Source organism: Fusarium keratoplasticum, chromosome 1 (genome assembly GCF_025433545.1).
Source record: "Fusarium keratoplasticum isolate Fu6.1 chromosome 1, whole genome shotgun sequence".
In the NCBI taxonomy this organism is placed as follows: Eukaryota; Fungi; Ascomycota; class Sordariomycetes; order Hypocreales; family Nectriaceae; genus Fusarium; species Fusarium keratoplasticum.
In genome coordinates, this window is record NC_070529.1 from 5,376,665 (window position 1) to 5,396,399 (window position 19,735).

Sequence of the window (19,735 nt, forward strand, 5' to 3'; positions counted from 1 at the left end):
GCTGGGCTGGGCTGTGACTGTGACTGTGACAGCGGCAACCCAAGTCAGACCCGACGACGGGACTGACTCCTCTCAGCGGGTGAGGATTATTCAAAGCTGGTAGAGATTGGCCGTTTTCGGTGTGAAGTCGGTGAGAGCTACACTTCACTTCTGGGATGGATATGCACAAGCAAGCACAAAAGCAACAAGCGCGCGTACACTTGCGCACGCAGGCAGAGACAAGACAGGCACAAGGCACAGGCACACAGGTACCAAGTAACCCCCCTTGCTTTCCATCCTGCATGGGAGGGTCAAACTGCATCTTGCAAAGGCGGAAAGAGATGGCTTCTGCAAACGTTCGTTTTCGGCTTCTAAAGCGCGGGGATGCAACCCGCCAGCTTTTCTCCCATTTACCGTCTTTTCGACTTGTTCCCTTCCTGTGGCGGATGACTTTTGATTCGCCCGCGGGCCTCTGAACCCAAGAAACCAACCCCTGCCCCTGTCCAATCCAGCAAATGATCAGCCGCCAATCTACTTACTTGGGGGATGCACATCCAGCCAGCTGGGTCGCCCGACGCCCTGACCGCCCCCGTTAAGCGGTGAAGCCACGGCCTGCATGAGGCGGCCCAGGTAGGTACCGAGTACGGGGGTCCGGTCCAGGACGATGCCGGGAAGCATGGCTCTCTCGTGTATCTTTTTTTCTTTGTCCTCTCTCTCCGCTCCGTGACAGCTGTACAAGCTAAACTGTCGGGACGACCCTGGAATGGATGGATGCAAATGACTGACTGCCACGACAGGAGGCCCAAACCTGCCACTAGCATTTCCCCCGGTCCACGGCCTTTTCAACTTGACAACGCCAGCACAAGGCGGGCCCGTCTAATCCGGGAGACCACGGGGGGAACCAGTCAGCGGGAACCCAATCGCTTTGACATCTGACCGCTCCTGTTCGGGTGAAGCTTTTAGCTCTGCTAGTTCCGTCATCCTGGTAAACAGGCACACGCAGCATGGTGCAGGGTGTTTCAACATGCACAGTTGAGAGAGGCAATCACCCACCCGCCCTCCATGATCCAATCATCTCCTGACACTGTTTCTAGTCCGTCTTAACCTTGGACTGCGACGAACTTCTTCAACGGCAACTGCGAATGATGTGGCGGGATGAGAGTCATCTTTTTTGCCGTATATGCAAGATGAAGCAACTGCTTCGTCGATGATGCAGAGCCGAGTTGACTCAATAACTTGGATACCTGGTATCAGAGTAAGAGCGGTGTTATTGAAAAGAACCAATTGCTATCCCTGGAAGTGCGTCCGGCCAAGATGTGCCGTCAAGATACAAAGTTCCAATTCAAGACTCAAACTTGACAACATTACAGTTTTGCCAGCCAGAATCTCCGGAGTGATGCAGGGAAATCCTCTTGCCGGTTAAGAGCCTACTGCGTCTGGGTTACATTCTCCATCAATACAACTCACTATCGATGGATGCAAAGGGCACGGCTTAGCCCTGAGATACCAGCCGTTCACTAGACACTACCAGTTAGCATCAATACCCAATCTCGGGCCGGGCATTCTGGGGTTGATCAAAAAAAGGTCGTACACTTGGGATCGTCAGGGTACCATCTCTCCAAGCCAATGGCCTTTCTTTCCACACAGGTCATCTTTAGAGGTCGGTCTGGTTAGCGGCCTAGTCGACATTTTGCGGCTAGATGATACGTACAATGTGACTTCCGCAGCACTCACACATGGATGGACTCTCACCCACTCTGCAATAGTCGGTAGCTGACGCGCAAAACAATGGCGTGGGACCGACGGAGACGGTTAAACCGAAGGAGAGGAGTGTGGTAACGCCCAGGAAGAGGACCCAGAGCTTCATGATTGGTTTTGTGGTTGTGATCTCTGGCCACGATAGGAGCGGGGAAGATGGCTGGTTCGTGTTAACCATACTTGTTATTTATTTATATTGCCCGAAACCCGGCTTGAAGGTTTGTTGAGTTTGTTCATGACGGCTTTCCTTGTGATGTGTACACCTTGTTAAGTTGACTACCGTGTTCCACGACTTTGGGTACTTGGGTTGGATGGAGGCATCGAGAGGGGACTCACACGTCCTACCCGGGACGGCGTCAAATCTACAATACACCTAAACTCGACCAGCATGGAGCCTTCGGATCTTCGGATCCCACAATCATATCATGTCTCCTAGTTTCCCCTCGATGGCATCGTTATTGGACTTGAGACGCAGACAAGGTAGCAAGTCAAGCAGCTCCAAACTTTGTTTTCTGCAAACAGCCGTACCGCCGACATGCATCAGGAGAACAGGGGAGGCCCGTGTTAAATACAGTGGCAATTTATTAGACACCTGTTTGTATATTCATGCTCAACAACTTTTTTTACCTCTTACCATCCATGCATGCGGATGCACATTGGATTGTGTCGCATTGCAGATGAGCGTTCAACTCAGCCTGACGACCGACCGCCGCGGACGCAACAGCTCAAGTGCCGGCGCGGGTTGGATTTAGAAACTCGGCGACGGGAGCTGATTGGTCTCGTACCCGAGGATTCAAGTACAGATAAAAGAGAAGGAAAAAAAAGACACAGGACGGCATCTTGTGTCCTGTCACAGGGTACGTACCTCCGGGGAGGACGGCACACTTGGCCGGGCCGCTACCCGACGTCACCAACAATTGGATCCCACATGGGATGGATGGGGGGAGGGGAGCTTCAAAACCTCCATCACCAAAAACAATTTGGACATCAGGCTCGCAGATCGACAATCACCCCCCATCCTAACCCCCCTGGGTAAATGTGCCGCCGGTTCGGCCTCGGTGTCGTACCCTAGCTTCCTGAGCTCTCTCTGCCTGCCGGCTTTCTTCCTCGGCACCCGAATTGACCGTCGCATCCCACCTCTTGACATTGGAACCGAACCCTTGTCGCAATCCCGGCGGTTCGGGACCTCACCGTCACCATGTCGCTCCTCCGCACACTCGCCGTTCGGCGCCCGGCATCATACTCCCCCTTCCTCACCCTCCGCCCTGCCTGCAGAATGGTGTCAACGCTACCCCGCCTACCGCTCTTCGAAGCCGTCGCAAACCATGATCCCGACTCCAAGGCCGTCGTCCACTCCCTCTCCGGCCGCACCTTCAAGTATGGTGAGCTGCTTGGTGATGTGCGCCGCGCCCGCGACCACCTGTCCGTAGCTGCGGGCAAGGAGGACCTCAATGGCGAGCGAATCGCATTCCTGGTCGAGAATAGCTACGACTACGTAGGTGAGCAAGTCTGCGCGCTGCGACACTCCAGCTCCGATAACGGCTGAGTTGACAATGCCTCTCAAAGTAACGCTCCTGGCCGCCATGGCTGCGCGCTCTATCGCCGTGCCTCTGTCTCCAGCCTTTCCTGCGCCAGAGCTTCAGTACATCCTCAACCAGAGCGAGGCGTCTCTTCTCGTCTCTTCAGCCAAGTTTGCAGCCAAAGCCAAGGAGGTGCTTGCGACGGACCTGACAGCTAAGCCGGCGCATCTCGAGCTCCAGAAGCATGTTGGTGGGGGAAGTCATGAAAAGGTCGAGCTGGGCGACTCCAACCCTGGAGAGGCCGGCATGATGCTGTACACATCAGGCACGACAAACAGGCCGGTGAGACAGACAGCGCCGTACTTACGACACTCGGATACTAACCTCCGGCCTAGAAAGGCGTTCTGCTACCTCAATCGGTCTTGACAGCACAGTCTCGGTCTCTCCTCGAGGCTTGGGAATACTCCCCGGCCGACCACCTCCTCCACGTCCTCCCTCTCCACCACATCCACGGCACCGTTAACGCCATCTTGACACCTCTCCTGGCCGGCTCGACCATCGAATTCATGTTCCCCTTTAATGCTGATGCCGTCTGGAAGCGCCTCTCCGCACCTTTCCTCGCCTCTGCCGCCAACGATGCATCAACTCCCAAGGACAAGATCACCTTCTTCACTGTCGTGCCCACTGTATACAGCCGTCTTCTCTCCAGTCACAAGAGCCTCCCCCCTGATGTTCAAGAAGCCGCCCGGAAGGCCATCTCACCAGAGAACATGCGCCTCGCCATTTCTGGCTCCGCCGCACTGCCTACCCCTATAAAGGCAGCTTGGAGGGATCTAAGCCACGGCAACGTCCTCCTTGAGCGATACGGTATGACCGAGGTTGGTATGGCACTAAGCTGCGGCCTGGAATTTTCCGATCGCGTCGATGCCAGTGTCGGCTGGCCACTGCCATCTGTCCAAGCCCGTCTGGTTGATGTCGACACAGGAGAGATCATCAAGGAGGGTGAGGAAGTCAACCAGGAGACAGGCCGAGAACGCTCTGGCGAGATCCAGCTCCGTGGACCAACCATCTTCCGCGAGTACTGGCGCAACCCAAAAGCGACAGCCAGCGAATTCGTTGACGACGCCGACGGCAAGGGCCGCTGGTTCAAGACGGGCGATGTCGCTGTTCGCCGCCCCGTCCCCTCTGCCGCCGCCGCTCAACCCTGGGCTCACGGTCCCTTATACTTTATCCAGGGCCGCAAGTCGGCCGACATCATCAAGACCGGCGGCGAAAAGGTCAGCGCTCTCGAAGTCGAGCGCGAGCTGCTCTCCCTGCCCCAGGTCGCCGAGGCGGCTGTTGTCGCGGTACCTAGCGGTCAATGGGGACACAAAGTTGGCGCTGTCCTTGTTCTCGACAATGAAGTCGTCAAGAAGTGGTCTGCGCTCGACATGAGGCGTGCCCTCAAGGATCGCCTAGCCAACTATAAGATTCCTCAAGTGATGCGAATCGTCGATCATATCCCAAGGAATGCCATGGGCAAGATTAACAAGAAGCAACTGGTCAAGTCTATTTTCCCCGATGATATCAGCGGCGATGAAAGCTAAGAGCATAATGGGAGACCTCTGTATATACTGTACCACCTGTTGTAGATTTGTATGATAACGTTGCATAGGTAGTTAAGGGGTAGCATGGTGGAAAATCATCGAAAGCATCATATCTAGCACCTAAGATCACACATTCATCAAAGCACAGCGAATCCTAGGTGACCAAAATGTACATTATCTATTTTCATATCCCCAGTGGCCGGCTTTTCAACCTCCATGGTTGCCACTTGAGAAAAGAGCTCCGAGCAACGCCAGTATAAAACTTGAACCAAGGAAATCAGGGATGAGCCATGACTGGCCACGACCGAGTGGTTGTCTTGGTCCGGCATCGCATCTCAGCCCCCAGCCACTTCGTTTCTTGCGTCGAGTTTCCTCCCCCAACCACTTGCCGTCCTTTCGTCCACTGCTGCGTAGGGCCCATGATGGTCAGAAGCATGAAATGGTCATTATCGGATATCGTGCTAAATCAATGTCGTCCCTTTTCGTCATCGTGCGTAGCCCTAGACAACGTGCTTGGCCTTGGCCCTTGTACTTCCGGAGTGAGCACTGTCGGTGTGACCCGAGAACTCGACCTGCTCGGTGGCAGGCAGCTCCAGGACCTCCTTGAATCGACGGCCGATAGCCATCAGAATCTCCTTACCCTTCTCATTGCTACGGCCCTTGCCGCCGGCCACGTCACCATCGCCTCGGCCTGGAATGCTCTTTCCTATGGTGCGAGTCCAGACACCGATTCGGAAAAACGCCTTTCGGACGTTGACAACAACGCCCATGACTTCGCCATCGTCCTCGTCCTCGAGAGTTTCGCCAATAGCGGCCATCATAACCTGGAGCCAGAGACGGTCGACGTCGATGTTTCGCTTGTCCTTGTACTGGTAGGACCACTTGCCACCGTGCTTGTTCTGGGGGTCCTCCCACTCGGGGCGGACACCGGCCTTGAACAGATGGTAGTCGGACTTGAGGGAGAGCTCAGAAACGGCGGAAACGTTGTTCTGGAAAGGTTAGCACAATTCGGGAGAGGTTATTGTGTCGATTCGAACTTACGTAGACACCCCAGAACTCCTCGACGGAATCAAAGGTGATGACCTCCTTCAGAAGATCGTTCCAGTTGTCGCCCTATCGCGTGTAGTATTAGTATCGGGTCGATGATGGTTGAGAACGGGTTCCACCATACCTTGCCGCTGGGGGGCTTGGTGAACCAAAGAGTCCACTTGTTCTGAAGAGGGTGCTTGACGTTAAAGTTGTCCTTGTCGTGGAAAACAGTGACGGGCTTGTCGTCCTTGATATCGGAGGCAGACTCCTTGCCGTTGGGGTCAACGGGGATGGTGGTGAGGTCGACCTGCTCGTCCATCTTGGGTGTCTCTGTCGCAGCGGCGGCCATTGTGATGGAGGTTTCTCGTTGGAGCGCGTACGGAAATATCGGTTCAGGTGAGGGAAGTGACTTGCGAATGTGGGATCGCGGGGCAAGTTTGAATGATCGAAGCAAAGAAGTGGGAGGCGGTGCGAGGGTGGGGCGAGAGCAAGAAATTGGTAGGTCGACTACTTCTTTCCGACAACAGGTAGAGGAAGCGTTTGCGACTTTGCGCCAGGCAAGAGTCGACTCGATCGAGAAGGGAGAGAGGAGTCGCGAAGGAGGTGACGTTTGTAGGTTCGTCGGTAGGAGAGAGGCGGCTTGTTTGATTTGAAGATTGGGAGGCGCAAAGGTCGCAAAAAAATCTTGGGTGCTGACCTAAGGTAACTGAAGGTTGTGCCTTACCCCAAGCGACCCAATCGGGAAGGAAGTGGGTCGGCAAGTTTATGCCTTAATGCCTTACATGTGTGGCCCAAGTCCACCTCTCGAGTTGTTTCCCATTCTGGAGGCTTGTGAACGGTGGGGAAACTCCTTGTCAGAGCCTCTCCCGTCGATCAGACAGGTGCCTGCATTGAACTGACGGGAGCTACCGACCAGGTCGTGGGTAGCGGCAGGTGCTGTGCTAGCTGGAGGTGGATGAAGATGAAGCAAAGGCAGAGCTTCTCCTCCTTCATCCCAGGGTTGTCAAACTCGTTTCATCCGACTTTGTTCAATTAGCCGAGGCCTCGCAGGGACAATCCTATCTTTGATACTCGGCTACGTTTCTTTCACGCCGGGCATTCTCGATTGATACACCACCAAGACCGGACTCTTTTCCCCTTTGATCCAAGGACACAGACATTGACAGGCCGTCACGAGGACCAATCTCACCTTTTCCCCTTATGTCGCGATAATGCGACCCGAGAGATTCCTCCATGCCAACACCAAGGTTGGTTGGCTCACTGCCTACTACTAGGCTAGTCTTGGGGCCTCAGACGCTTGATGTAACTCGACTACAAGATGCAGCAGGATTCCCTGTCACGAGGATTCGTAGCAGCATCAAGGCATGTGCCGCTCGCAAGAGTGAGCCCATGTCACGGAGAAGCGCTCACGGTTACCAGTTGCTGCGCCCATTTCGTGTTTCACGCGCTTCTTGTGCCTCATGCGCTGTCATGGCTTTCAAGTCATCCAACGTGGTGACCCCCATCCTCGCCTCCACCTCAAAACGGCTCAACCCACGCTCTTTTGTTCCGGTCGTTCGTGCCTCGCACCATTTCGCATGCATACCGGAATCTAGACATTTCTTACCCCCCATAGCCGGAGATGCCGGCGGCACAACAGACAGTATCACGCCCGTCCATGTCGGCGTGGGGACAAGAGGACAAAAGGACAAAAGGAAAAAGGTAGGCTGAGATACAAACGGCAAAGGCGGTTTCACACAATTGTCTCCGACCAGTCAGCTGCCCTCTTCTGACCAACTTGTGCCAACTTGTGTCGACAACCAACATTCGCTGCGTCACTCTCCCTTGAATGAGGCGTCAAGGGCGTCGATCCCAAGCTCAAAGCCAGCAATTAAGCCTCGAATTCACCCACTCAAGCAGCACCTGCACCATTCACAGCCGGCGCGGGTCAAGACAGGGCGGAATTCCCATGTTGGCCTATTGGTCTCCCTTGTCCCACATTGTCCCGCGAATCGAGTGACAACTGGTGCGCACCCGCCGCATTACGTATTTTGCACCAGCGAGTGCTCCCAATGATCATCCACGTCCACGCTCTCATGCATGGCTCAGGCACTGGCTATGCCTTTCTGGAATGTCGACGCGTCTCAAACTCCATTCCATCCCACCCTCACAGCCCTTTGTGTCTTTGATTGAGCCCCTCAGGGACCATCTTCCGAGACCTGCACGATCAGCGTGCTGACCAGGATTGGCATGCCGGGTCTTCACTTCATCTGGAGTTGGGCTCCATACTACGTACTGTAGCAAGCACATGGCGCACTTATAATAGACTGCCATCGCCCATGGACAAAGAAGACCAGCACTCACCACACCACCTCGAGCTTCTTTGATCCCCTTGCCTAGAATTGCTGCCACAACTGCTTCTTTATTCTACTTGTCCAACCTCGCCGCCGCCATGGAGCCTGATACTCGAGCCAACACCTCCTTTGAGAAGGATGTCTCCAAGACAAAGGAGACCACCCCCAAGAGCAAGAACCGAAGCAGCTCGCTCTTGATGATAAGCTCTGGCTTCACCTTTCTCGCCGCTCTCCCCCAGAGATCAACAACATCTTCATCTTTCAGATCTTCCTCGTTCCGATAAACTATTGACGCCAATGCGATCATCTTCTGTCACTCATTTTGCCTAAGCCCCTTTGTCCAATCATCACTTATACCCGTCGTATGCTTCACCAATTATCACCACAAACATCGCATCTGAGCAATCAAATTCGGAATAGGATATTCATTGGACTGTCATTATTGTACACCCTGAGATGAAGGAGTTCAGGTCGTTTTCTCCCAGCCGTCTTGCCCTCGATTTCAGTCTCGTTGGTCAAGACTTGCCAGACGAGTTCTATGAGAGCCACTTCAACACACTCTTAAAGAATGTTTACTCTCTCGTCCAAAGGGTATTTTGTCCGAGGGACAATGCCCAGGCACCCAAAGTGTCCCCTTGGCTGAGAGAGTACTCGAACGAGTTTCTCCAATACGTCAAACTTGTTGCACATCCTGATGTACGGGCTGGGAAGTGGGGGAGGTTACTTAGTGACAAGGCGGAGCGGACATGCCTTCTCACAGCCATCATTTTCAAGGTTCTCGAGACCAAGGTTTTGTCGTGTTTGCTTTTTGGCGCTGATTCGGAGCATGAGAAGTTGCTGGACTCGTTCGATACTGCGCTCAGGGATGCAGAAGGTGTGTTGCGTGACAGTGACACCACATTCAGAGAACACCAAGCTGACATCAGCCATAGGATTCAAACGTACCAAGCTCCGAGCTCACATGAACAGGATGTATCTTATAGGACAGATTCCTCCTTGCTTTTGGAATAGGGTTGACGAACTCTGCGCCCAAACCTTGGCTCTCCTGCTACCGGCTTATGCCTACGCCGCAGAGTTCCAAGGTCATCAACCGACTCCCGTTCGCAAGCTGCACCAGGCCCTCCACGACGTGATTGCTTACGCGGGGTGGATCAATGTACACATAAGCATGGTACCAGCGATCTTCTCGTTCAACTGGGTCCAGCCAGGAGAGCCATTCGGTTTGAGCCAAATAAATCTCTGCCAGGAGGCTTACATATCTTCCAAGGCGGCGGCGCAGCGGTATCAAGAGCGACTTCGGAAGCGGAGGCCAGGCGCCCCGGTCTTGAATTCGAGAGCCCGGGTCAAAATCTCGGTCACGCCAGAGATTACTCGGGACAAGGACGTCTCAAAATCCATCGGGACACCAGGCACGACGTCCTGCAAGATATTGCAAGCCCACGTGGTATACTACGAGGGACTGCAGCTAGACTCAGACGAGAAAAGGGTATTCGTGAGTCTTCCCGAGTATATCCGCCGTCTGAGGGAACAAGTCTGCATGCCTCGGGGTGCAGCTATTGTCATCATGCTGCTCGTGTTGCTCTGTCTGTGGGTTTTCCTGACCCCTTCAGGACATCGAGCATGGGAGGGAACCCGGTCCTGGGTCTACCCGCGGCCGAGCATAGTAGAACCAGACCCGACCAAAACTTGATGGGAGGTGGGGTCCTGGTACTGAGCGTGGGGGGTTGCATGTTTGTTTTCTTATGGATAGATCGGAATCGGTGGATTAATGGAGTTTGGGTATCATGAATAGAATGGTTTTAAGCGGATACCGCATCAAAATGATGGGCTGATGGTTCCCAACCTGCATCAACATGGAGATTTTTTCGTGGTTGGAACGAGGTCATGCGAGCTAGGCAGTTGAGGCCACCCACGAAGATCTAAAGAAATGCACACCAGGTGAGCATGGGGGTTGACGCCCATGCTCATGACACCTGGGATCTCAGGAAAACCTTGAGTCAAGTTCTTCCATGTTCGGAAGTCGCACCTGTATAATCTCATTCCTGGAAGCGGAAAAACAACGGCGAAACACCAGATTCGCCACAGCTGATTGGCTTCCGTAGCTCAGTTGGTTAGAGCGTCGTACTAATACTTCAGTTTACACTGTAATATCGGTGATGCGAAGGTCTCAGGTTCAAGCCCTGGCGGGAGCAACCTCCCAGTGCCCATCAGCTTTCTTTTTGGCTTTTATACATTTTTTGTGATTTTTTTGTGTTTGTTTGAAGACTGTGATGATATCTGGAGTGTGAAGGAGGTACTTCATGTGGCGTGGCTTTGAGGTGGCTGTCAACCGGCATCTGGCAGGAGCTCACGTCCATTGAGATTATCGTAACTGCCGTTGGGTGTGATTCCTGCATGGGTGGAGAAGATCAGTAGGATCTGATAAGATATTACTAACACCGGCGTCAAGACGACGACATGTACGGGCTGTTGGTTGCTTTGACTTCCCCTCATTTCTGCATGTTGTCGAGCGGTGGCTACCTGACTGATGCAGATTGACACCGGCTGCTCTCATCTCAATGCCCAGCAAACTCTCGACTGTGTGTGTACTTGGCGAACAACACTTGCGAGGCATCTACATGCCCACAACCCGCAGTAGTGGCCCGGCATACTTGATAGCTCCAGCTTTTGCAACTTTTGACAAGATCTGAGTCAAGAAGAGGAGACAAGGGACAATTCCACGGCCCCTCACTCATCCCGTGTTTCGTGGAGAGGATGCGGATCGTCCCTCGACGGCTGCATGCCTGCTGATGCTACTCTCGCATCGTGGGGGTCCAGTCAGATGCGGAGGGGGGAAGTTCTCAGTTATAGTGGATTTGATGTCGCAGATTCATCACGTCGAGGCGCGTGTCTCGGATCCCCCGCTCAGCTCATTCTTGCCCTTGTTCCGTCAAGTTTCCGTAGTATAGGCGGGGATTTTGTTCCGTCATCGTGGCAGTGAAGGACCCTGATCGACGTGTGACTACACGGATGGATGATGGGGTTTACACAAGTGACAGAGTTACGTCTTTAGAATAGGTTTGTAACGTCGGACACTTTAACCGTCAGAAGCGTTGAGCAATACCTATGCTATTTATTTACTGATGCACTGACTTCAATTAAGGCAGGCTCGCTCTCAGGCCATCATCGTGTGCAAGGGAGCGGCTTCATCGCCACCAGGGCGTCATGATGCCAACGTTCTTCCCGTTGCGGATCCTGTACCTGCCCCAGAGTGCGGAATGGTAGCATCGAAGAATTAGGTCCTTTGGCTAAGATCGAAGACACGGGAATCTGAATAAGAGACATATCCACTGAATCGGACGTCCATCTCCCGTTGGATCGATATACGAGCTTCAATGCCATGAACTCTGTTATAAAAGGCAACGTCGACATCGTATTATTTAGTCTTCATCAACCTATTCAACTCGACATCACCAAGTCTTATCCATTCGACAAAATGTACATCACAAAGCCCGCTCCCCTCGTTGCGGCCCTCGGGGCGTCAACCATCTCTGCGGCGCCGTCTCCGGAGAAGACATTCGACGACTTTGACGAGATCTCATCGCTTTCAGACGATCTCAGGACTGCCATTGACCGTATGCCGGTCCTTGGATACGACGCCTCTAGCGTTCATGTGTGTTGAACTCAGCCCATGAATGAAGAAGAATTGTCTCCAAGAGGCAGTAGGACCTATTTGTCGCGACTTTCAAACTGTACCAAGGTATCTCTGAGATTAACGAGGCGAACGTGGATGCCGAAGCGGGAGACTTTAGCGAGGATGAACAAAAAGAGATTTGCCGGTCACTGCACAGAGTATATATCTGTAAACTTTCGTCGTGGTGAATCTAACGTTTTCTAGACGAGGTACACGCAGGGGAGCCTCATCATGCGGCTTGGTGACAAGGCCGAGCGCATCAGCCAATTCCCCCTCACCCCATCGATTGGCAATGCCATTGGCGCCTACGAGAAGGAGATGACCAAGTTTCAGGGCGAGCTCAACAGCAGGCTCGACAACTGCTCGGACGACCAGAAGGAGCGCCTGGAAGAAGCCATCAAGACGGCGAAGGCTCAGTATGCTGCTACTGCGCCCAGGCCTTGATTGAGTTGACGGGGTGGGCATGGGCGTCGTCTTGACAGAAAGTTTATCGGCGACTGCGCAATACGAGCTGTGCCCTGCGGCAGGAGTCAAAACGGTCCATCAATCAAACAAGCCCTTGACGGCCACGGGTGACCGCATGCAGTGATGGCTGAGTGGCTTTTTCAATAGAGGTGGTTGGGCATGATGACAGCCCGACCCTTTGTAATGTGTGCAACGGAGTAATTAAACGACAAGCAAGGTTCGGCAATTGAAGAATTGCCTTGTTCTGTCCTCGCCTGGTCTCTTGACACATTGTCATTGTTGCAATGGATCTTGAGTGAATGTGTGAATATGTGAATGATGGGTGTCAGTCAAGACAGAGTTCGGCCGGGCCATCCCGTCCGCTCGCGCCAACGGCCTGGATGCATTAGGGGACTTGATCGGGAATGTCAGCTGCCAGACATTGGCTCAGCTGTAACTGTCGTACATGAGGGCATGCAGCATGAGGTCGCATCTCCATTGTTTCCAGATTTGCCCTGCTACACCGTATCCGTACAATCATGAATGAATTGCCGTCAAGTCCATTCGCCGTGACATTGTTGCAGTCGCTATCCGTTCCTTGCAGCCTCCCGCCTCCCGTCGTGCCCATGTCTTGCCTGAACTGGACCCGGGCCCGTTCCGTGGCTCCGTGTGCCAGCCACCCGCATTTTTGGGTCCCGGAGCGTAGCTAACTAGAAGATGGTGACGCCGCCCCGCCCCCAGCCTGCTTGATTCTCAGCACAGCCTGGTCAGCCTGGCGATCCCCAGCCTGAAATCCAAGGAAAAGAAAAATTGCTTCTAGCCAGGCGAGTTTGAGACCCATGCTAGTGCCCATGGTTCCTTGGCTGATCTCTTTGATGCTACGTGCTCGGTGTAAAGTGTATACATTTGTAGGAGGAAACGCCGAGGGTTTGCAACAGCCGAGCAATCCATGACCTCGAGGCTGGGAAAAAAAGCCCATGATGAACCAGGGCCTCTTGCAGGGTGTGAACAGGTCCCCGTAGCAGCTCCTCGGCGGCAGAATGACCCCTGTAGCTTGGGCTTGGGCGGTTCCCAGGCAGTTCCTGGTTGGTGTGAACCAGCTGTCGGCCCATGGAACGGCCTAGCTTCGATACATGGACCTCTTCCCTTCCCTCGTCAACCTCGTCCTTTTCTCTCCCCAACTCATCATCCTGAGACGCCAGGAAAAATTCTTTCCTTCCCTCGGTCAGTCGGGTCCATCGCCTCCGCCAACGTCGCCATAACCTGCAAGGCATTGGCTAGTTAGCCCGGCAGCTCGCATGAGCCCTAGACGCCGCGCCCCGCTGTCCAGTCAAACTCCATCCGACGGAGTCCATCTCTAGACTGCCTCCAGTATCCGTCCGTCCAAGCTAGCACCTAAACCACCAAGCTTCGCTCCCACAGCCAGACGGGACCAGAACCAGGCCTCAAGCCTAGTTACCCGCCTCCGACTGTGCGCACGCGCGAGCCGACGCCGCCATCTTCTCTCCATCCAATCTTTTTTTCTGCCTCTTGTCTCTCACGCGCCGTCCAATCAAGCTGCTAGCCCTGTCCTCGATACCCAGTAGTCAGCCTCAATGTCGACGCCATACTGGGGCCAACTGCCCGGCCCAAAGGTCGCCCAGGCCGGCCACGCACGCCGCAGGTCTGAGTCGGACGACTATACCTATAATGCTGACCGCAGATCTTCTTTCGACGTTCCCCCAGTTCGCAGATCAAATCGTGCTTCTATACAGACCCAGAACACCGAGGCTCCCTCCGAATCTACCTTTAGTCCACACGACTCGCCCTCTGCTGCAAGCTTTGCGCCTCAAGGACTAGCACCCAGACCGCCTTCCTACCGACAAGGACCTGGAGAGCCTTCCGACAGCAGAAGACCTCGCCGCCCAAGCCGTCAACAAGACGAGGAAGACGAAGACGGCGACCTGTCGCCCATCCTCCCAGCTGCCCCAGAGGTTCCTCGCGGTCCTCCCGTGAGCTATCGGCACCCCTACGGCAACGGAGGTCTTCCTTATACCTACACCGCAGCAGGCGCACCGGCACCGCCACAACCGTACGGCGGCGCGTCCCTGCAGCCTGACGACATGGACAACGACGACTACCAAAAGTCCTCTCAGAGGGCCCGAGAATACCAGCAATCTGACCGAGCGCAAGCAGACCTCGCAAGGCGGGACTCCAGCGCCAGCGCATACGACCAGATATCCAGGAGGGCAACCACTGGCGGTAGCTCAGGACGTCACAAAAAGTACCTCGCAGACGACCGATCGCCCCTCCAAAGGCTTGAGCTGACGCTCGACAGCATCACCAAGGAGGAAAAACGCGCCCGAGTCGAAGCCGCCGAACGACGAGCCAGAGAAAGACAGGCATTGAGGGCCGGAAAGCAGCCCGCCGGCCAGCAACCACGGACCCATGAACGAAAACCATCTGTAGCCTACGGTGAGAGGCGTCCCTCAGCGGCTGCGGCTCCAATTGCCGTGGCGCAACGCCCGGCGCACAGAGAGGTATCCAGAGAAGTGCCCAGAGAAATTCACAGAGAGGCACCTAGAGAAGCACCTAGGGACATCCCCCGCGACGCTCCAAGAGACTATTCCAGGGAAATTCCACAAGAAGCCCCAAGGGAAGCACCCAGAGAGACGTACCGCGAGCCGCCTCCCGAAGTTCCCGTTCAGAAGGAGAGCTCGAGTCGTCATCGAGGCCCTCTTACACAACACCCACCAGAGGAGGCGCAACATTATAGTTCCGGCGCACTACTGGAACCCGAGGAAGTTCACCCAGCACCTAGGCACGCGAAATTGGATTCCGGTATTCCTAAGCGCAACCTCAGCTTCCGAGAACGAGCTGCACGAGACCACGTTGCTCTCCCAGAAGCGGCGCAACCCCCTGCGTCAAGTGGGGGATTCTCTTTGACACGAAGCGGCAGCAACAAACTAAAGAAGCAGCCTCCAGCAGATCACACCTACCACCGCAGGGTGGCATCCGAAGCACATGCTGCTCCTGTAGTAGCCCCCGTCTTGAAGCACCAACCCCCAACCCATGATGACGAAGATGACTACTATGAACCAGAAGATATTGTCCCAGTGACCCGACAGCCCACTAGCCGGTATAGACGGGATAAGGACCTCCCTCCTAACCCACCCGAGGCACGGAGGCCTTCTATGGACGTCAGACCAGACCGCCATCACATTCCCATGCCCGGCGATGACCAGCGCATCAGGAGACGTGTTACTGAACCCATCCCAAGGGCCGAGTACGCATCTGACGAGGAATACGCCCCACCACCTATTCGTAGCAAGACAGTTAGCAAGAAGGAGGTGGATGATGGTGCTCACGCCGAGAACCAGGCGGCCGCCCGCAGAAAGCATGAGAGGGCTGATAGCGACTACTCAGACGATGATTCGCATTCTCACAAGATCTCAAACATGATCTTCAAGCCTCGCGAGGAGATGGCCCCTGGTGATGGCCTGTATCTGCCACCTCAATGGCTCGATGAGTGGAAGAAGGGCACCGTCGGCAGTCTTGCTGGGCCGCTCCTGGAAATCAAGGATGTCGCCCATGTTTCCGAGCCAGATGTGAACAAGGCCTGGTGGGAGCAGGATAACCGGACTAAGAGTCACGGTTATGCTGCTCGACCACGAAAGGCCGAGGCCTTTGACGGTGAATACGACGAGAATGGTGAGTTCACTTACTTCCTGGTTACTGAATAGTACTGACTCGGTCTCAGCTCCTACTCGATTCAAGCCCCCGTTGTTCCTGAAGTGTGGACCGCTGTTGAGATACTGTGGTATTCGACGGGAAAAGACCCCCAACAGGTCCCAGAGGGGTGGCCCTCTCTCAGAACGCGAGATGTGGCGAGGCAGTGTCATGATTGTCACAGAAGATGCCGACTCTTCCTACGAGATTGCGCCTACGCTTCGACTCTTTGTCCAGGATATTGAGCTGCTGCCCCCTCCTCCTCATCGCGTCAAGGGTGATCTGTCCCCTGAATATGTCGATCCCATTGCTGGCCACCCCAAGGTGGGCCGTAGAGGAGAAACCCTCTACGTGCGCCCCGTGGAGCATCTCGAGGAAGCAAAGGATCTGTCTCGTGACGAGACTGATGAGGGTCTCTTCGAGCAGAGCCGTAGCCCTCCTGACGTGCTCCCCCCTGATGGCGCCAAGGATCTTCCTGGATCCTTTGCCAGCCGCAGAAAGCGCGTGGGTATCGACGGCGAGAAGGTTCAAAAGTACAAGGACGTCAGAGGATTCCGGCTTCATGCTGAACGGGGATACACCTTCTGGCGGTTCAACATTGAGGTTGAGCTGCGCGAGAAGCAGCAACGGATCGCTTACCGCATCAATCGCGGACCTGCCACGGGCTTCTGGGTCCCTGCAGCAGGCGAGACCATGAACATGATGTTCTACAGCTGCAATGGCTTCAGCCTCAGCGTGAAGCCTGATGAGCTGAGCGGCCCTGACCCTATGTGGCGCGACGTGTTGAACAACCACCAGACGCGGCCTTTCCATCTCATGATTGGCGGTGGTGACCAGATCTACAACGATTGTGTCGCCGACGAATGTGAACTCTTCAAGGAGTGGCTCAGCATCAAGAACACAGTTCACAAGCACACCACTGCCTTCACTCCTGAGATGCAAGATGAGATGGAAAAGTTCTACCTTGAGCGTTACTGTATGTGGTTCTCCCAGGGACTGTTTGGCCTTGCCAACTCGCAGATCCCAATGGTCAACATGTACGACGACCACGACATCTTCGATGGATATGGCTCCTACCCTCATCATGACATGAAGTCGCCTGTTTTCAGTGGTCTGGGAGCTGTTGCTTTCAAGTACTACATGCTGTTCCAGCACCAGTCCATCATGGATGAGACAGAGAGCTCTGAGCCGAGCTGGATCCTTGGTTCTGAGCCCGGTCCGTTTATTGGCGAGCTCGGCCGCAGTCTGTTCATGTCTGTGGGCTCGAGAGTGGCTCTGCTAGCTGTGGACTGCCGTATGGAAAGGACAGAACACGACGTTATCTCGGACCAGACATGGGAGAAGATCATGAACCGTCTCTATGCCGAAGTGCGACGTGGACAGGTTGAGCATCTGCTGGTGCTCCTGGGCATTCCCATCGCCTACCCCAGATTGGTTTGGCTCGAGAATATGTAAGTTACCCTTGATGACGTTGAATGACTGATACTAACGAGATGATAGTTTGACCTCGAGGCTTATGGACCCTGTCAAGGCCCTTGGACGAACTGGCATGTTTGGAAAGGCTCTGAACAACATTGACGGAGGAGTCGAGGTTTTGGACGACCTGAACGACCACTGGACCGCCAAGAACCACAAGCAGGAGCGAAGTGTTGTTATCGAAGACTTGCAAGATCTCGCCATCGACAAGTCGCTTCGAGTCACCATTCTGAGCGGTGATGTCCATCTTGCAGCTGTTGGACAGTTCTACTCCAACCCCAAGCTGGGACTTGCCAAGCACAAGGACCCTCGATACATGCCCAACATCATCTCCTCGGCCATTGCCAACACGCCGCCGCCTGACATGCTGGCCGATGTGCTGAACAAGAGGAACAAGGTCCACCACTTCGACAAGCAGACCGATGAGGATATGATTCCCATTTTCCAACAAGGAGTAGACGGAAAGCCGAGAAATAACAAACACCTCCTCCCCCACCGAAACTGGTGTTCAATTCGCGAATGGGCGCCGGGAAGCACACCACCTCCGACACCGCCTCTGTCGCCTGAGAGAACCCCGAGCCCCCCACCAGCCAAGCCCCAGGGAGGCGGTCTGTTCCGGAGACTGTCCTTGTCCAGGAGCAAGTCGACGGATACACCACCGGAGGTTTCGAGAGATTCGGTCCGCGGATCCCGGCCTCCAGTCACGCGAGGAGGTGGCGGTGGCCTGTTCCGCAGTCTATCACGCCGCAACTCAACCAACTCAGAGCGACCTCCCAAGGCCAAGCTCACGAGGTCCATGTCTGTTGGCGGTGGTCCAGCCGAACCCAAGAAGGCAGGCTTCTTTAGCTTTGGTCGACGGCCTAGTCAGCGTCGCGCTGCTGATGATGGCGGCATCAACGGTACTTGGGGAGACGATGATAGATACGACGACGACGAGCAGTATTGGGATGAGTCTCCTCAACGAGCGCGTCCTTCAGGCATCCGAGGTGGAGCAGCCTATGACGAGTATTCGGACGGTGACGACTCGTACTTCATGGCTCAGCCTCGCCGCACGCAGACCATTGGATCGAGGGCAATGTCGCACTCCCGCAACGATGTGAGCACCTTGCCTCCAACCCGTCCTTTCTACAGGACGCCAACAGGCCTATCCACAAAGCAGATGAAGGAGGCAGATAAGTATGCCGTTGACCTGGAGGGCGGCTTGGATATCTGCCTGAATGTCGAGATCAACCCCAAGGATCCGGCGGGCATCACCAAGACGTACCGACTGCTGGTGCCGAAGCTATTTTACGATTATAACGCCGATGATGATGATGAAGGAGGACAGGCCGCAGAGCCGGAGCCGGAGCCGGAGCCAGAAGCGGAGCCGGCGCCGGCGCCAGCACAGCCAAGCGGTTTCAAGAGGCTGCTGAGTTTCCGGAAGAAGGAGAAGAAGGAGCCTCCTCCTCCGCCGGAAGACGATGACTATACTGATGAGGGTGATGACTATGATGACGACTATCGTCGAAGGTAGTCTGACCAGGATTGTTTTGATTTTTGATTTCTTTATGTGCATTCGCATATACATTGGCATCCATGCCTCATATTTGGATGGCATTTGGACGGAGTTTGGGACTTGAGGCATCATATGCATGAGCATTTTGTAGCATCATAGCAGATGATTGGCATTGGGAAAAAAGGGCTATAAAGTTTCGGCTTGGATTTAATTGCATTCTCGTACGCGTATGAATACGAACATGAGCGGTCTCTCTTGTTTCTTGAGATCATCGGCCGAGTTCCTGTCCCATCGCCTGTGCCCCTGAAGACGTGCAGTTTTGGGCGCTAGGCACCCCTGGATAGCGGGGTCGCAGCGCTAATCAAGCCCCCCGAGAGGCGCACCATGCCCCGGAAATTCGCAGCCGTGGCCGGAGACAAAGTTTGACCAATCAAGGCTCGTCACGCGGCGCAGCAGAGCTCAAGGAAGGAACAAGCAATCCACTTTTGACCGTCGTGGCCCGCCAGCTTTGAGTGGCTGCTGCGACTGAGGAGCTTCCTTCCTTGCTTCCAACTTGACAACAGGCGACAAAAACTGTCTTTGAAAACAAACTTTTCCTGTTGACATTCTTTTACAAAACAAGATTTTGAATCACAATACGTGCGACATTTGCGACGACTACGGCGATTTTCGAATTGTGTGCGAAAACCGCGAGACGAGATACTCTTTGACGAGAATACCGCTGTGCTGTTGCT

General features: G+C 54.5%; 5 protein-coding genes across 5 annotated transcripts; 4 read left to right on the top strand and 1 right to left on the bottom strand.

Annotated features, from left to right (window-relative positions):
• Nucleotides 1-2,935: 2,935 nt before the first annotated feature.
• Nucleotides 2,936-4,843, top strand: NCS57_00160200 (uncharacterized protein; the record flags this gene model as incomplete). Its single annotated transcript, XM_053051661.1, has 3 exons — nt 2,936-3,236; nt 3,304-3,599; nt 3,653-4,843. The coding sequence occupies 3 exons, from the start codon at nt 2,936-2,938 to the stop codon at nt 4,841-4,843; spliced, it is 1,788 nt and encodes a 595-aa protein (XP_052920176.1).
• Nucleotides 4,844-5,343: 500 nt separating this feature from the next.
• Nucleotides 5,344-6,512, bottom strand: NCS57_00160300 (uncharacterized protein; the record flags this gene model as incomplete). Its single annotated transcript, XM_053051662.1, has 3 exons — nt 6,015-6,512; nt 5,885-5,956; nt 5,344-5,832 (listed from the first exon to the last, which is right to left on the bottom strand). The coding sequence occupies exons 1-3, from the start codon at nt 6,219-6,221 to the stop codon at nt 5,344-5,346; spliced, it is 768 nt and encodes a 255-aa protein (XP_052920177.1). The 5' UTR covers nt 6,222-6,512.
• Nucleotides 6,513-8,303: 1,791 nt separating this feature from the next.
• NCS57_00160400 (uncharacterized protein) lies at nt 8,304-9,895 on the top strand (the record flags this gene model as incomplete). Its single annotated transcript, XM_053051663.1, has 3 exons — nt 8,304-8,479; nt 8,691-9,079; nt 9,138-9,895. The coding sequence occupies 3 exons, from the start codon at nt 8,304-8,306 to the stop codon at nt 9,893-9,895; spliced, it is 1,323 nt and encodes a 440-aa protein (XP_052920178.1).
• A 1,785-nt stretch (nt 9,896-11,680) lies between these two features.
• NCS57_00160500 (uncharacterized protein) lies at nt 11,681-12,322 on the top strand (the record flags this gene model as incomplete). The annotated part of the gene is made up of 3 exons (XM_053051664.1): nt 11,681-11,857; nt 11,911-12,036; nt 12,083-12,322. The coding sequence occupies 3 exons, from the start codon at nt 11,681-11,683 to the stop codon at nt 12,320-12,322; spliced, it is 543 nt and encodes a 180-aa protein (XP_052920179.1).
• A 1,595-nt stretch (nt 12,323-13,917) lies between these two features.
• On the top strand, nt 13,918-19,019 carry NCS57_00160600 (uncharacterized protein; the record flags this gene model as incomplete). Its single annotated transcript, XM_053051665.1, has 3 exons — nt 13,918-16,012; nt 16,062-17,481; nt 17,531-19,019. The coding sequence occupies 3 exons, from the start codon at nt 13,918-13,920 to the stop codon at nt 19,017-19,019; spliced, it is 5,004 nt and encodes a 1,667-aa protein (XP_052920180.1).
• Between the last annotated feature and the right edge of the window lie 716 nt (nt 19,020-19,735).